At 33.4% G+C, this 19,202-nt stretch overlaps 1 protein-coding gene across 1 annotated transcript in view; it reads left to right on the forward strand.

The window, feature by feature from the left end:
• The window catches only part of LOC133181041 (uncharacterized), a 114,774-nt gene that overhangs the window by 8,224 nt on the left and 87,348 nt on the right, over nt 1-19,202 (forward strand). The window contains exon 2 of the mRNA XM_061315571.1: nt 12,094-12,199. Within this exon, the coding sequence (XP_061171555.1) occupies nt 12,094-12,199 (106 nt within the window). The remainder of the gene's footprint in view (nt 1-12,093; nt 12,200-19,202) is intronic.

The following is a 19,202-nucleotide window of genomic DNA, read 5'->3' on the forward strand; positions in this document are numbered from 1 at the left end:
ATAGGGTGAAATGCCTCAAAGGTTCTGTTTTTCTAAGGATCGCACCAAGCATTTGATTGTGTACTTGCTGCTGGTCTTTCGCTGCAAACGATTTCATTCTAAAAATGTGAGAAAGAATCAATCAGTGTAAAAGCTTAAATATATTCATTTCGTTATATAATATAATATAATATAATATAATATAATATAATATAATATAATATAATATAATATAATAATATAATATAATATAATATAATATAATATAATATAATATAATATAATATAATATAATAACTATTTACCATCATCGTATAGGACTTGGTTTCAATTCTTATAGCATTTAAGTTAGATTGGGGGGGATAAAAAAGATCTTGAGCGGTTTGTTTGAAGGGGAAATAAGTACTTAAATGTATTGAAAGGATTAGAGGAACTACATGCGATTTACGAAGAATACATCCTTATGGAGTATATGCGTCTTTTTTAAAAAACTGAAAGTGATTGTTAACGTAAAACACAATTCGTATAATTTCGGCAAAAATGATGCAGATTAGTTGAAAAAAAGTATCAAGAGAGTAAAATCATGTGAAATATTTATTGCCTGCTTTCTGTATTTTCGGAATATGTCAATAATTTGAAATGACAGTGGATTTAATTTCCACGAAAAGAAGAATAGAGACATCAGAATTGCTGTTGTTAATTGAACGAGCGAATTAATTGTTGCTCGCGCATGCCCTGAGATTATTCCCCAGAGCTTTTGATATTACTGTAACCTGCAGCGAGATTTACAAGCGTAGATTATTCTAGGAGTTTGTTTCCTTTTGATAATATAAATGATTTTCACCTGAACTGGTCAAATTTAGTGCAAATTTTTAACATTTTCTCTAAAACATAAATACTGAGAAAATACTAGTAAAACAGAGAATTGTGTACGTCTATTGATGCTATGCTGTCTCCCGATGATTCAATGTGAACTTGCTCATATGATATTTGTAAATACAATACTTTTCAGTTGTATAAATTAATTATGAATCATATGTAGTTTTTATTTCAAATAGTTAATATGTTCTATCATAAATCATTTCATGTCAGAACCTGATTAAAAATTCACTCTCTCACTCTCTCTCTCTCTCTCTCGTGCATGCGCGCATGAATACTCAAACTGTACTTGAATTTGATGAAATATGAATCAGTTAAGACATACATTGATCGTTTATTATATTTTTGATGAAAAAATTCTAAAAGCATTGCTTAGAGAAACATTAGAACATAAAAAATAAAGAAAATAAGAAATCAGAGGTTCTGTAGAAAAAAGCTAGGTAGTTGTTTAAAAACCTGAAATGGCTTTAGAAAGCTTGCAAAAAAAGCTGTATAGTAATGTATAGTAGATGAAACATCCCTGAGACAAAAAATTACTTTCCGTGGTCTTTATTGAGACGAGAGAAGGGTTAACATCTAACGGTGGTTGTAATGAGAGATGAGATAACATCTAATGTTGGTTGTAATGAGAGATTGTATAACATCTAACAGTGGTTGTAATGAGAGATGAGATAACATCTAATGTTCGTTGTAATGAGAGATGGTATAACGTTTAACGGTGGTTGTAATGAGATATGAGATAACGTCTAACGATGGTTGTAATGAGAGATGGGATAACATCTAACGGTGGTTGTAATAAGAGATTGGATAACATATGACGGTGTTTGTAATGAGAGATTGGATAACATATGACGGTGTTTGTAATGAGAGATGGGATAACATCTAACGGTGGTTGTAATGCAAGATGGGTTAACATCTAATGGGGGCTGTAATGAGAGATGAGATAACATCTAACGGTGGTTGTAATGCGAGATGGGATAACATCTAACGGTGGTTGTAATGAGAGATGAGATAACATCTAACGGTGGTTGTAATGAGAGATGAGATAACATCTAACGTTGATTGTAATGAAAGATGGGATAGCATCTAACGTTGGTTGTAATGAGAGATGGGATAACATCTAACGGTGGTTGTAATGCAAGATTGGATAACTTCTAACGGTGGTTGTAATAAGATGTTGGAAAACATCTAGCGGTTGTAATGAGAGATGGGATAACATCTAACGGTGGTTCTAATCATACTGGATCAACAGACGTATTATCATTTAAAAATAGTTATTTCCATTCATGTCATATACAGTCTGACACATCTATTTCATATTTGGATATTTTACGAGATTGATTGATTGATTATTTAACGTCCCATTCGAGAATTTTTCGCTCATACAGAGACGTCACCGTATGCCGGTGAAGGACTTCAAATTTAGACCTATACTAGGCACTCAGGTCCATATAGCAGTGAGGGTTCTTTATCGTGCCAAAGCGTACCCTGACACGGGACTTCAGTTTTTAAGGTCTCATCCGAAAGACCCGTGACTTTCATTTCTAATGCCGGGCGCTTGGCGAAGTAACAGCCACTACCAATGTTTACGTCTTAGGTTTGACGCGGTGCGACGAACGAGGATCGAACCCAGGCCTTCCAATCACGAAGCGAGCGCCCTACCACTAGGCTTCCGTGACCGGTCGATTTTTTACTAGAAAAAGACGTTAATGGTAATCTAACAACAAAGCTTTATGATAAACGTGATGACTTTAACTTTTCAATCGTCAGCTTCCCTTACTTATGCAGCAATGTATCCTTATCATATGGGGTGTATATCTCTCAGTTGATTCGATACGCAAGAGCATGTTCTATTAATGAACAATTTCTTAAAAGAGGGCAAGTTATTGACAACAAGTTGAGGAAACAAGAATATCAACAGTTTCGTTTAAAATCATCATTTCGTAAGTTTATGGTCGATACAATTACCTTGACAGCAAAATGAGAAAATTCAATCATTAAAATAAGTCATATGCTGACTGACGTTTTTCATACTAATTGTTGTCGCCCGCGTGGCGCAGTGGTTAGAGCGCCTGCTCTAGAGTCGCGAAGTAAGAAGTTGATCCTTACGTCGCGGGTTCGAATCCCACTGTGGGATGTGGAGACCGGTCCTTCGGATGAGACCGTATAAACCGAGGTCCCGTGTCGCAATAGGTGCTGGCACGATAAAGATCCCTCACTGCTCAACGGCCGTAAGTGCCGAGCATAGGACAAAATTTGCAGCTCTCCACCGGCAAATGGTGGCATCTCCATATGAGTGAAAAATTCTCGAGAGGGGCGTTAAACAACATACAAACAAACAAACATACTAATTGTTAGGCCATTATTTACACACTGAATTTTCGACGGATTTTTCCGTTATTTCCCGATCATGCAAGGTAGGCAGGGGACGCTCACTACTCCATGGCACCTGTTCCCACCTCTGATGTTTTTGGAGGTTTGCTCTGCTCCCGATTTGTATTGTTTTATTGGATTTTGAGCTTGAATACTGTTCGTTATCTCCATATTTCATCATATAGATGTAATTACAATATTATGAATATAAAAATATGCTTTACACTTTTCTAAAAATACCAGAGGTTGTCTTTCTTGGAAATAAAATGAATTATTTAATTCATTAAATGTTATATGTATAAGAAATGATTGATTTTTAATTATCGACAAAGGATACATATTTTCTCATTAATTTCTCTTTGACAAAATTGTATGCAGCATTTTAATTAATCGGCATTGATCGTCATGAAAAAAATATGAATAAACAATGCGTATCATCAAAATTTCATCTGAATTTAGAGTTCTTTGTCGACCGTAATTCGCCAATGAATTTTTCTCTTAACCCATTTTCTGCGAAAACAATGGATCACAGTCATTAGTTTACAAAGGAATCCCCAGAGAGCTAGTCTAAAGATACATTTGATCATATAGTGAAATATCATGACAAAATAGAAGTGTACAAAAAAGGCCCTAGAATATAAATCGATTTGTCTGCAATTTAAACTACAGTGCGACTTGACCTTGAAAGACAGCTCAGCATCCTGTAACAGAAAAACAATTGTGAAAAAATACGCTCTACTAATCTCAACCTCTGATATTTTTTACTCGTGGAATTGAAAATATTTACCGTGATAGAGAAAGTATTGCTCTGAGGGAAGCAAAAAAAAAATTAATTATAGTGTTTGGTTTGTATTTTGTTTTGTTTTGCTTTTTTATTTATTTATTTTGTTGTTGTTAAACGTCCCTTCAAGAATTTTTTCACTCATATCGAGAAACTGCTTGTTTTGAATTTTTTGTCGGATAGCAGAAATTCAAAACAAGCGAGTTTATTGGTCTGTAGAGACAACTATAAAGTCTAGAATTAGGGATTGAAAGGTAGTTAATTGACCAATGCTGAAAAGTCGAGAAATTCTCCCCAACCGTGCGCAGAAAATCTTGCGCTGTAAATTGCACTATATTTGCATTACGGGATCTGTAGCTTTATGGCCAAAGACACATATACAAACCATAACGCTTCAGATCTGCAGCAAGCATAAAATAATCCCAGCATCTCAATATACCTTAATCTTAAGGACATGATCTTATTACAACTGATCCCAGCATCTCAATATACCTTAATCTTAAGGACATGATATTATTACAACTGATCCCAGCATCTCAATATACCTTAATCTTAAGGACATGATATTATTACAACTGAGATCTTGGATTTTATAAATGATATAGTTTCATGCTGCAGGCAGTTTTAGTTCGGCATAACAGTTACAACCCTGTTCCAATTCAATATACAATATGTCATTGCATGTTTGCAGTTACACTTAGACACAATTCATCACAGACAGACATGCAGACAGTCAACTGTCACAAAAACATGTCCACTCCCCCCTTGAAGAAAGTCATAATTTTATGCTTGCAATAAAATGGATTCCAAAGACAAAAGTACATTGTGATGAGTGCCGTAATAGCACAGAGTTCCCTTTCACTGTGGTGACACTTGATTTTGTGAAAAAAGAAATCACGTGATCATTTGCTGAACTTGTTTTAAAGTACATCAATCGAATCGGCAAGAAATTGGATTGAATTTTGGGGGGCGCGATTTTTATGAAAAAAAATTGCTAATGATATTTTTCTTAAGAATATCGACAACCATTATGAAATATAGATGAATAATAAACACATCAGCTTTGTGAGCAATATTATTTTTGCACGAAGGGATCGTTCTTTAAAATACAGACATTAACATTATGTTCAGTGCAGAAAAGTTAAGATCGATATTTATCTCTAAAAAGTACGGCAGGACGAAAATGGTATTCATACCATGTTTATCTGTGATTTATATTTTGAAGAAACAAAAACCAGAGAACTGCGCAACAAACCAAGTTACAATCAAGGGACTTGTCTGTCTTCATTAAATACAAGAATGACACGTGACCTTGTAATATAAGAGCTAAAATGTTTTGGTTAAATGGAACTTTTCAGCCATTGTATTAACACTAACGACGACTGTACTTTTTTTCATTTTGATACATGTATATATCTTGACATTACTTGAAACATGATTTATACATAATTAAGGCATATCTATTGACTAAATAGCTTTCTACATAAGACATATCATAAATCTTCTTTATACATGTATGTTGAATTTATACACGTGAAATTTAATTGGAATACGTATTTTTATATTTTTAAAAAAGGCAAACCGTTTAAAATTAAATCAAAAGCTTATCACGGTTTGAAGTTTGATAATTGGAATAAGAAGACGTCTTGTGATTCTTAATTCATTTATGATATAGTATCTGTAAACTGTGGTAGACTGAAGCAGAAATTGACAATGTTAAAAACAAATGACCCGAACATTAATGCAATAAAATGTTTATTTGACAGGGTTAAATTTAAAATCATAACTTTAATTAAGGATATTGAGTTATTTTATTTATAAAAATCATATTTATTTCCAAAACAAAGTCCTATGGGTACAAATACATAAATTTTTACAAAACTTAGAATTTGGTTACTCAAAATATGTCTGATGCAGAGTTTATTTGAAAAAAAAATAACGAAAGGATTGTTTCAACAAAAAGCTTTATTCCCCTTAATTTTTACAAATTTCAGTATACTGATAAAGTAATGACGACAACAGTCAATCTGGTTAAATCCTTTGCATTTATTTCGACCTTTTGACCTAGTGAAAAACTTCTTTACTAATTATTGTAATACTCATGCAAGAGATTAAGAATTTCATTGACCCGAATGTGTGATTAGAACCATAGAACTATTTTCTCCGTAGCGCTATTTCACTTCTCCTGACGATTGAATCTATGAACGAAGAGAGAAAATTAACAAAGAAACAAAATTAAATTATATCATTACTTCTGGAGGCATTTAGAGTACATTAATTACGTTGAATCGCAGCCGTACAGGAGAGTTGAATAAATCGGATTAAATTGGAATTCGATAGAGGACGACACATTGAAGAGCTTAAATGTTGTAATAGATTTGTAATAGATTTAATTATCACTCTAGTGATGAGGTGATGCTATTGAGAATATTAAGTTTCTAGATATTCCCAAGATCAAGTAATTGTACACAATTGATTCTAAGGAGTTCTTCAAGTTTCAAAACTCTTACGCCATGTACGCGAGAGATTATATTCTGTATGAGATTTCTTGTGAAAGTTTTCTCCGATTATCTAATTAAATATATCTCTGTTTTGCAATGTAGTAATCAAACAAAGTTAACAGTACATCGAATCAACGTAGGAATAAAAATGATATTGTTAATTAAATTGATAAATATAACTTTGTAAATAATATTGAAAATATAACATGATTTTTATCATGTGTTTGTATTTGAATATTATAAAAACTTTGAACTTTTTAAAAACATTTGTTTAATATATATCAAGATAGTCAAAATTCAAATTCTGACTGAATTCTGATCCCATTTTATGGTCTTGAGGCCTGGTCTCTAAAAACTACATTGATATTGTCAATGAGAATCTCAAGCATTTTTTTAAAATATCAATCTCGGAGTATCTGTGTGCTGAGTCAGATTGTTTTTGTTTTAACAAAATCAGTTTGCTGTTGACCAATGACACGTATGCATATTTACGAGTTTTTTGCGTGTTTTTTTAATCATTATTATTATTAAGCATAAGCATTTTTGACCCTTAGTAAAATAATAACACATTTTACATAAGGAATCACTGTCATAGTTTGTTGGATATGCCAGGGACATTATCGACAGTTCGAAACGTGGAATAATTTATCCCACGTTTTCAACCGTCGTTAATGCCCTGGCAAACTAGACAATATTCCATAAATCACAGAGAGTACATTTTGAAATGTTTTTATAATGGGTTAAAAAAGTTATAAAAGAAACAACTGCCTGTAAAATATACTCATGTAAGCAAAGCTCGCTGTATAAGCGCAATTTACATGAAAAAAATATTTGCACATACGTGTTGTCAGGGGCATGTGCAAATCTGTTTTCTTATGTAAAAAAAAAAAATTATAATAACATCATCTCGAGTTAGATCTTATTGTGGTTTTCTTTCTATTTTACACTCAATAAAGAATCATACTCGTCGCCCGCGTGGCGCAGTGGTTAAAGCGTGTGCTCTAGAGTCGTGGAGTAAGGAGTTGATCCTTACGTCGCGGGCTCGAATCCCACTGAGGGACGTGGCGACCGGTCCTTAGGATGAGACTGTATAAACCGAGGTCCCGTGTCGCAGTAGGTGCTGGCACGAAAAAGATCCCTCACTGCTCAATGGCCCTGAGTGCCGAGAATAGGTCAAAATTTCTAGCCCTCCATCGGCAAATGGTGGCGTCTCCATATGAATGAAAAATTCTCGAGAGGGACGTTAAACAACAAACAAAAAAGAATCATACTGTTATCTCAATGCTTTACACATATGAAAGAATTCTTTCTCCAGTATGAGGCCATTTTTATGGAAATCATGATAAAAAATTAATAAAATTGTAGATTTACTCACAGTTAATAAAATCACCAGAGAACGCGTAGTCAATTTACATGTACTTTTGCACACAGGATCAAATTATATACTCAGGAGTAAATTTGTTGCCGTATAAACAGAGTATTTAAGATGTCAAAAAGCCTAGTTTCTAATTTATCGTAAGGAATAGTTGTATATACAAAGTGTTGAAAAGTCGTAATTTTTTAATGCTATTGATTTTGGTAAAAAAAATTTTGATTTCAATTTTTTTTTTTAAATTTGTGGAATTTTTAAGTATACACATCTGATCAACACCACTTCTCGAATATGAGGTAGTACAATAGTCCTGAAGTTTCTCCATCGTTGCTGTAAATATTTTCGTGAGGAGCAAAGAAAGAGGCTTGGTATGACATTTACCGAAACCCTCGATTTATTTTTTTTTATGGAGTTTAGAAATCCAGTATATATAGATTCAATTTGGTTTTTGGGAGTATTTGAAATACTTAAAACTGAAATATGATTTTGAAGAATTTCCTCCTTAGAAAGGGAACTATAAGTTGGACTACCACATGTAGAATTAAATCCAAGTGCCTCTAAAATACAATTGTAATAATGAGTCTTACAAACAAATACTATGTTGTTACCTGCTTTGTCAGCTGGGACCAGTTCAGATTGATCGTGTAATCTATCTATTTTTTTTCACTTTTGAATTATTGAAAACAGAAGGATAGATGGATTTCATATTACCACTTAACCTTTTAACACGAGATTTCAACATCCATCCAATACTTTTAATCCATTATGACAAATATAAAGAAAGCCTTGCATGACATTTAAAATGTCATGCAAGCTTTTCTTTATTTTTGACCCATCGTCCTGGCATAATCTTTTAACAGAAATGTTGTCGCAGATTGAAATATAGTGGTTCCCTTAACGTTGGGCCTTTTAGAACAAGTAATCAAAGGTCCTCATTGTTAACTATATTCACGTCACTAGTAATCGCTTCTCCAGCAGGACTATGTAGTTGTAGGGTGAAGAAGAACATGAACACGCAAGTGTAGGAGGACTATGTTTTATATGTTCGATATCTAGACACTGCGAGTAGATTTTTTTTTTTTTGGTTGTTGTTGTATGCTATTGTAATTGCTTCTATCATCATTGTTATAAATTACTTGTTTCATAGTGATCTTCCGTTGGAAACTGGACTTTGCACTGTCCACATAGACTCCAGATCGTGTAGAAAACGCCAAGTTTTGGACCGTTAATAAATTATTAAACGAAGTATACCAACTTGTGTATTTCTATCGGTCATAATATTACCAATGTTTAGGGCGTCAACTCCTTTGTTGGCAAATTTAAGTTTAAGGAACAGACGGATTTGTTGAGAATTTTTGTTTTCCGTAAAACATCGTGGCTTGAAAATTCTATGATTGGCAATGTCCGTAATCACAGAATCCAGTCTGTATTCTGGAGTTGAAGAATACAAGTGTGGACTTTCTTTTGCCCTTTCATATAGACCATATATAATTTTTAGGGATGTCAATTTTGTCAATAATTCATATTCGAATATTCAATGAAAGTATTCGAATATATTCGAATATTCGATAAAATAAATAATCTGTTTTATTTTAAATGTGCATCATCCTACTCTCACGAAAGGTTTAGCGTAGGTATACTTATATTGGAAGTAAATTGTATGAAGACAATAAGAAATTTCATTTGATATATAATTTCATATTTTTTATCAAATGAAACATATGTATTTATAGTAGCTCCAACTGATGAATCAGTCGTCTTGCCAAAGGCAAGATATAGTAGTAACTGTATACGTGTAATAAATTACAATTATCTGCCTAATAAGAGATATGACAATAATCTTTGATACAATGTTTTTAAAATATAAACAAATATTTCCATAGACAATTTTCCTAGGTAATTAATTAATTTCCCGATAATGAATATAAAATTCAGGATTATATACAACCCAAGATATAATCATTTAATCTGAAATTGAGCCCTTTACAAAATTAATTACAGTGGACATTCATTTGAATAATCAATTAAATTTGTTTTGATAAGTATACTCTTCACGTCTTTTAGACATTCTAAGAGGGTTTTCATTTTGTTGTCTTCGATTCTAGACCCGATCGTATTGAAGAAATAAAAACTATGAAAGTGCGTTTTGTATTATACATAAACATTATTGTACAATTCTTTAACACCTTACTCAAAACAAAATCCATGTAATTTAGTAATTCTATAAGATAAGAAAGAAGTGAAAGAATTGATCGCTAGTAAATTAAAGAGGGATAATTCCAGCACTGCTCTAATCAAAATTTAATAATCACAGTACTTCTTTTTATGAAATCTGAAAAACCCCGAATATTCGAATCTTAAATTCATATTCGAATATCAACTCATCGAATGAATATTCGAATGTTCGAATATTCGTTGCCATCCCTAATAATTTTTAAACGAACAGAGTAAACTTCGTCGTGATGCTGACCTATAACTGTTGACGTAAGGAAGAAGTGAATCAAAAGAGACATATATATATAAGGTTTATTGCATGAATGCGTCTATGGCAGTGCGTAGTTTTCTTCTCATTGTCTACAGAAAGGTGTGCATAAGAATGGGATATTAGAAAAAAATCTCAACTTCAGATATATATTTGAGGACTCGATTTACATTTACATAAATCTTGCCTTCTAGCCGTCTGTTCAGATTTACATTTACATTTGTCTGGTCTTCCAGCTATCTGTTCAGTATCGATTTACATTTACAGTTGTCTTGCCTTCCAGCCGTCTGTTCAGTCTCGATTTACATTAACGGTTGTCTTCCTGATGTCTGTTCTGTCTCGATTTACATTTACAGTTGTTTTCCCTTCCAGCCGTCTGTTCAGACATTAATTTGAGTGCTCGATTTACATTTACAGTTGTCTTGTCTTCCTGACGCCTGTTCTGTCTCGATTTACATTTACAGTTGTCTTGTCTTCCAGCCGTCTGTTAAGGCTTCCTGACGTCTGTTCTGTCTCGATTTACTATTACAGTTGTTTTCCCTTCCAGCCGTCTGTTGAAACATTAATTTGAGTGCTCGATTTACATTTACAGTTGTCCTTCAGCCTTCTGTTCAGATATTTTAGGGTTCGATTTACATTTACAATTGTCTTGTCTTCCACCCGTCTGTTTAGTCTCGATTTACATTTACAGTTGTTCTTCAGCCGTCTGTTAATTCTCGATTTACATTTACAGTTGTCTTGTCTTCCACCCGTCTGTTCATTCTCGATTTACATTTACAGTTGTCTTGTCTTCCACCCGTCTATTCAGTCTCGATTTACATTTACAGTTGTCTTGTCTTCCACCCTTCTGTTTAGTCTCGATTTACATTTACATGTGCCTTCCAGCCGTCCATTCAGTCGCGATTTACATTTACAGTTGTCTTGTCTTCCAGCCGTCTGTTCATTCTCGATTTTCTTTGATAACAGAAACATGAACAAAATTTTCGAAAAAAAAGTGTCTTCCATTTTACAATATATTGATTTGCAAAACATGTGCCAAATCACATTTGATTCGAGACTTTGGAAGATGAGTCGTTATATATGTAGGTCTTGCAGCTTTTTATAGTTATTCCATTTGAAATGGAAATTTATATCGGAAAACGAATATCAAAGAGGTTCCTAATCGATTGGCCTGTTGAATTTTATTAGGTGAAAAAAAAATACAGACAATTAATTCAGATTTGAAAAATCTGAACCGAAGATAGATGCCCATTTGGTATTTAAAAAGAAACTGGAAACACCCCCGCCTAATCCAATTTAATTTAAGCTCCTCGTCGATAAATCTATACCATGATAAAGCAGGTTTCTGAATCGAATTCTATTTCCAGCTGTCATAAAAAGTATTCACTATTTAGAGCGATTTGTGAATGGTGGCCCGTTTTAAAAAAAGACTTCTCTTGAAGGCCAGCGGATGAAGTGCTTTATTTATTTAGGTTTTCTATCGGTAGGGCATTTAGAAATGATAGTTTCCGAACTTCTCTGCATTACGTCATAAACAATATCCTTTGAAAACTTGAAAATAGAATATCAAAAAGTCAGTTGGTAAGAAATTAACGTGTTTTTAAAGACCTAGTTTAAATTTCTTTAGCGTCTTCACTTACGCACCATTTTGTACACAGCCTCTGTAGCAATTACGTTGGTTTTAATTAGGTTTGACGTCTGTTGATTCGGTTATTATCTTTTTCAGCAGACGGCACCAGCAGAATCGCTCTCCAGTCATGATCGACACAAAACCAGGATGAGTATACGTCGAGACCGGTCCAAACACAGGAATAGCTGCCTTCCGGAACAAGGTAAGAATTGGGCGCGGATCTAATTAGGGGAGACACATGACAAATTTACATTTGTATGTGTGTGCGTGTGTCAGTATAATTTTCAAGGCCCTTGACGGTATTAAATTAGTAACATTTAAAATTATTGAATGGAAGTATTACACTATATAGATTTAAAGTTTCGTTATTTGACGGTCCCTTTGGTACTTCCAAACTGTAGATACAACTGGTTTGTTTTGAATTTCATTCACTTAAATATTATACGAAGAGATAAACAAATTCTTTAGAATTTATATTTATTTGGTACTTAAGATTTACAATAACGAAAGCTTAAAAAAATCATGTATTTTTCCCAGTAATCAATTTTGACATTAAAATTTGAATACAATTCTAATAAACAATTTAATGCAAGTGAAGGAGAAAGAATAAAACATCACACATCAATAGGAATTTCAGAAACAAATCTTATTTCAAGAAAAAAGTACACAGCAATGGTGGAAAAAATCAAAGAGAGTCTTTGAAAATGAATTTTCTCATTCCCTTCACTTCTAAGAAAAAAATGCGAGAGAGTCTAAAGGAAATTCCCTGCATCCTCCCTGCATTGCAGCTTTGTATGAAATGTAACTAGGATATGAAGTTTGTCGTTTGATTATAAATTTTCCTCCTGTTTTCAATCAATATGGCCGTGTTGGACATACTGTGACACAGTAGCAGTAAATCACCTGAGGCATTGTTTCAGAAATTAACATTCAAACTGCGCATGTGTTTGGAATGTAGAGTGGCGGAGTGAAATTGCTTCACTGCCAGCGTCGTCAATTGTATATGCTTAAGAAACAGGTCAGAAACCTGTGGCTGTTTTGATGTAAACTTTTCGTATAACAGTTTATCTTTTTTTTAAGAACATCCCAGCGGAAGTCGTAATGTTACATCCTTTTATTAGTATCGTCATAATCTCGTTAACACCTCGTTTTACATTCTCGATGTTTCGCTGTTCAGTTATATTTTCCTTCGGGACAGAATTTTATTCAAGTAAATTCTTGTAGTTATTGCGGTTTCATTTGAGTCATGATATTAAAGAGGTTCAGTAAACTATTTCAAGAAAAGAAAAATGTTAGCTTTCTCGCGATATTTCAAGATTTTCTGATGAGGATTGATAGAGTTGAATGACCTTCAAGCGCAGAGTCCCCATGTTACTACACATCTGTAAATTTTCCACTATACGTGTACATAATCAAAGTATCACTGTCACTGCCAGATTATTTGCTCTTATTTATGACTTGCAGGCATCGAATCCTTCTTTAGAAACTGTGACCGCAATCTATGTCGTAAGTTAAGAAGCTGTAAAAATTTTCAATATTATAAACTGTTGATAAAAATGTAAAATAGTGTAAGAGTAGTATTTTGAATCGATTGCAAAATGAATTTCAAAACTGTGCTGAATAATTGATTACATATTTAAAAAAAATATCCCAAGTTGGTTTGCAATTTACCCCCGTTTTATCTTGTTCACACTCCAATTAAAAATAATTTTGTCGCAGCGTTGTACTTTACCCGGATATCAAAGTGATATAGTACTGAACCCGGATGTTGATTACCGTAACAGATGGCAATAACTTCCGGGTCTCGATCAGAATTCGCAGGGACGCAGGTCAAATAGCTACTTCACTGCTTAGATGACAAAGAAAGCTTTTAAGTTAGTTTTTATTTTTCATTAGTAGAACCAAATAAATCATTATTGACAGCAAAGTGTATTTATCACAATAAATATAGGTGTTTATGAATCTATTTTAAATCTCTATAGATCTAATATATTTTTGACTTGTCATTGATGACAGTAACAGACAATGGATTAGTGTTAGGCACGTGATGCTTGCCAAGAAAACACAAACATTTTAATTACTTGGTAAATTGGTCAAGAAGAGACAACGTAAGCATCAAAACATCAGCTATATCAAAATTAAGTCGAATACGATCTTTTGATTGAGAAGTTTTGCTGTAACCCTGTTTTTGGAAAACATTCCGTGGAGGTGAGAAAAAGTCATTGGGATTACAATGGTTTTCTTGATATTCCATCAAATCCCTGTAATTGTAATTTCAAGAATCGGTGTCGGTAATATACGGAAATCAATCTCCAACCGGAAATAAATGGTCGTGCGCGAACTTTAATCATTATCAGTTATCAAAGCATCCATAGGTCAGCCACCTCTGATTGAGAACCAAACAAATTAGACTAGTTCTCTCCCCTTTGTCACTAAATACAAAAAGAATATTGAACATTTATTTGCACAATAACAAATACTTTCGTAGAGAAGGTCATAGAAACGAGTCAATTAGAGTTGATTGGATTGAAATATGGTCCTTAAGAGGAGTCAGAAACATAATCTTTATAATGCCTGCGCGCCAAAATTTCTAATACACTAAAAGTAATCGATGTTGTGATCGATCATAAAAGCATGCTGCAAAATATTTTATGTTGCGCTTGTGATACATAAACTTGATATATTATCCCAGAAAATCTGTGTGATCCTTAGTAAAATGCTATCTTCAATTGTTGAGAACGATATTGTTTTCTACTAGCACCTCCTTGCTTGGACAAAGTACCTAAGCCGCTGTCGATTTCTTAATGACTTTGCACTAGTCTGTAAATTCAGCACTTTATTTGAAAAGGAAGCTAAGAGTACATGCAGTTCGTTTGCCTCTGTAGGAAAAAAAATCTCTTTTATTACGTCATCACCGTCAGCTGTTTTCATTTTTATTAAGAACGTAAATTATGGATGGATTTGCCTTCTTCATAATACTTTCCTCTACAAGTATATCGATGAAAACCGTCTGTTTTGGATTAATACATATAGTTAACTATATTCTATTGAATGTGAAAGCCGTGATATAGCCATGTCTTGTTTTTATTTTTTTATATTTTGATACACCAATTATTCCCAGAAGAGATCAACCCTCCATTCAGTTCAATACTCCGCCACACTAAAATAACGTGTTACAAAATAAGAATCTATACTGCAAAGACGAATTCTGAGAATTTGATTGCATGTTCTGTTCGATAGTTAGCTTTTCCTATGCCCCGCCATGAATATGGCCGGGACATAATTGTTTGTCAAGTCCGTCTTCCTTCTTTCTGTCCATCCGTTACACTTTGTGTTTAGCTCAGTTTCAAAGAATTTATTCAAGATATTCTTATCAAACTCCATATGCTGATACGTATATTGATAAGAGCTATTCAACTACATCAGCATTTTTCCTTTGACCTTGACCTCACTTTTCTTAAATTTGAATTTACTGTTGTTCAGTTTCAAAGAAATTATTGAGGATATTTTTATCAATCTTCATATGCCGATACATATAAAAATTGATAAGAGCTATTCAACTCTATTTTTTACCTTAACCTTTCCTTTGACCTTGACCTCACTTTTATTAAATTTGTATTTAGTTCAGTTTCAAGGAAACTATTCAACATATTTTTATCAAACCTTATATGCTGATACATATTAATGAGAAGCTATTCAACTGCATCATTATATTTTAAACGTGACTTTCGTTTCACCCTGACATTATTTTTCAAAAATTTGTGTTTAACTCAGTTTCAAGGAAACCGTTTAAACTAATTTTTATCAAACCTTATAAGTTATATGCTGATACATACTGATGAGAGCTATTCAACTTTATCAGCATTTTTTTTTCTACATTGAAATCTCCTTTGACCTTGACCTCACTTTTTTTAAAATTTGCATTTAGCTTGCTTTCAAAGAAACTATTCAAAATATTTTTATGACAGTAAGCTTATGCACTGATTGCATAATTTGGTGAGAATTCATTTACTTTGTCCAATTCTGTTTAAACTTACCTTCCCATTGACCTTTGACTTTGCTATTTATTGTGTCTAAAACTCAGTTTTAATATTTTCATCAAACTTTATTTACTTATTCAAATTTTCATGTCGCATTACTGTTGAACCCTGGGTGGGGCATTCATGTCCTATGGACATATTTCTAGTTATTATATTGTGCAGTACTGACCTAGCTTCTATTATTTAACTTTTGAACATTTGCAGGTTCTCTGGAACCGATGAAACAATTTCAACCATGCAATTTTGGTATAAAGCATATAAGGGCAAAGGGGAACAAAAATTATTAATTTCATGGTCTCTAAGTGCTATGGACATGAGTGCTTCTTCCCAAAAATTCATGGCCCCTGGGTCAGGGGTTTTGGTGATAGGGTGCATGGCTTTGTTGATCATTTACTAGTAGTGAAAATGCATTAATTCTTTAAAAATCTTCTTCTCTGTTCTTGTGTATTTAGCAGACGAACGTAGGTCATGGTAATTATGCTCAAGCGTACGTGCTCCTTTCATCTAGTGTTAGGATGGGGCTCTATTTAATTATGATCAAGTATGGAGTTTCTTACTCCGCCTTACTCTGCATTATGAGATGTTATTCGCCTTTGTTATTCACCCATGATAATTACTGTAAGTGATGTAATTAATAGGTATATATCCAATAAATGAATTATACGAGAATTTTTAGTGGATAGTATAAAAATCATTTTTATAGTTTTTGATGGTCAGATAGACTTGTAGACTATATAGATGTATAAAAGTGAGACAAAAATATCTTAGATTTGTACATTTAATGTTCAAAGATCAAGAGAGGTCAATGGTATGGGAAATATGCTACAGTAGGTTTAATATGTGAATGCTGTGATCTATGCTAAATATACACAATAGTTGTTGATAAATTTGGGAATAGTGATAGAGTGTAATTAGCACTAGTAGATACAGATAAGTACATAGATCTACTTTTTGGGCTGTTGCTGATTACTAGTACCATACCAACTATTTTGTTGGTCCCTGATCGTCTTAATCCTCTTGTTTTTGAGCAACATATCTTCATCTTTCAGTTTATTTTGGTTTTTATATATATATAATTATAAGATTGTCATTTCTTAATCTCTTTAATCTCTTTATAGAGTTGTTTTATACTCAGGTGACCGTTAAAGCCCTTGGGTCTCATTAAATTTTTTTGTATAAAATTTCATAAAACAGAATGAAAGAATTAATTTATTTGCTATTCAAAGCTTGTATACCTTAGTATGGAAATAGTTAAGATGTAGACAAGAAATGATATTGGGTTTTTTTTCTGCGACCTGGATTTCCTATTAGTTTACGTGAAAAATTCCAAGATTCGTGAGTCATGACGTAACGAAATATTTGAACAAGAACGTAGTTTAGAGGTAGAATAATACTTAGAATGGGTGAATCAGTTCGCTGCGTCTGGACCTAAACATTCATTCTTTGCCAGAATTCATTGTAAGAAATCGGTCAGAAAAAAATATTTAATCGTACTCACATGTTACCGATATCATTGAATTTAACAAATCGGTGAGCAGACAACAATGGTGATTTTTGTCTGATTTGTTGCATTGATTCAATTGCAAATGCAATTAGCGATTTTGTGAAGAAACATACACAGCGCTGTTATGCCAGAAACAAACCAATGTAGAATACTGCATGACCTGTTCATTGATTTTATTGAACCAGGTGTTTGAATGCAAAAAGATAGAATGGGGTAAAGGTAGTCTGTAGGCCTTAATTTTCAGCATTTCTTGTGTGTCAAGGTGGCTGCTTTCTTTAATATTACATTTAACATTTGATGGTACTTATGATCACATTGAAAGATGAAATGCAGAATCAAAACAAACAAACAAACTTTGACGTCCTGACTTCAGGCACATCGAACTGTGATCGCATGGAGCAGATCACAGCTGATTCCACCCGAGGCTTCCCCAAAATGTAGCCTCACCTGAAAGTTTACTTGTTACTAATTATTTTACATCAATTAATTTTGTGGGTTATTTTAAAGGTTTCAATTATTATTGGAAAAAAATAAAGCCTCCCTAGGAATAGTGTATCAAGTTCAAAGATCAGAATGATGCAATTCTGAATACTGCATGTCACTTGGAGTTTGACCGCATTGCGAAAAAGTAACTGGGCACAAATATTTGGTGGATTTGGTGAAAAACAATGGTATTTAGAAAGGTGTAATATTTATGATCATTCAGTTACCTCGATCAGTAATTCAGTATACAGTTAGACTGAAATTTGACACGACATAAGTACTCATATAACAGTATATATATTTCGAAAAAAAAATTCAGAGGTATATGGAATGAATCTATGACATAATGATTTTGCTTGGCACAGCAACATTACGGTCTTCAATTTCTCATCTCTGAATAAGAAACGAAAATTAAAATGGGGATACTACTCAGGAGCGGACCAAGAATTTTTTTTCCAGGGGGGTTCAACCCAGTCAAAAAATGTCCAATCCAATAATTTCTTGACAAGCAAAAAAGAAGTCCATTATCAAACATTAAAAACCCTATTTCGTGGTGATGATGGTGGGATCCACGTGTCCACTTTTTTTAGGGAGGGACCGAGGGGGAGTCCAGTCATTTTTTATTCGCTTCAGTATATATTAGTACTTTTAATACCTCTGCAAATTCCAGACCCCACCCTTCTAGATCCGCGCATGTTGCTCATATAGTTTGTATCAGGTCCTAAAGAGTTTCAACACTGGTACCCTTGCTTCTAGTGGTACTACGTAGTTTTAGTTCAATCAATTACGGAACTAATTTTCAACCCCTAACCCAGCCCACCCATACACCCACAAAACAACACTATATCCAGTTTTATTCCTGTTAATCTAGCTTATAGCATAGTTTTGTTCCCAAAATCTACTTTAGCATAAAAAGGAGATGTAAAAAAGGTCCCTTATGCATGTAAATATATACATGTGCCCCTGAAACTTTCTGAAACTGTAATATGCTCCATTAATGTACACAATTTCTTTTGAATTTTGTACCCTTAAATAAACATACGAACAAATTAGGATTTGTGTCCTTTTGATTTCATATATATGATATACAATCCACAGTTATCTTGCCACAATAGTGCAAGCACCTAAGATCTTCGTCATTTTTTAAATCGATATAATAAGAAAATGAACTAATCATC

The sequence above is a fragment of the Saccostrea echinata genome, unplaced genomic scaffold, assembly GCF_033153115.1.
Source record: "Saccostrea echinata isolate AGI-Se365-2 ecotype Australia unplaced genomic scaffold, CSIRO_AGI_Sech_v1 ptg000008l, whole genome shotgun sequence".
Classification (NCBI taxonomy): Eukaryota; Metazoa; Mollusca; class Bivalvia; order Ostreida; family Ostreidae; genus Saccostrea; species Saccostrea echinata.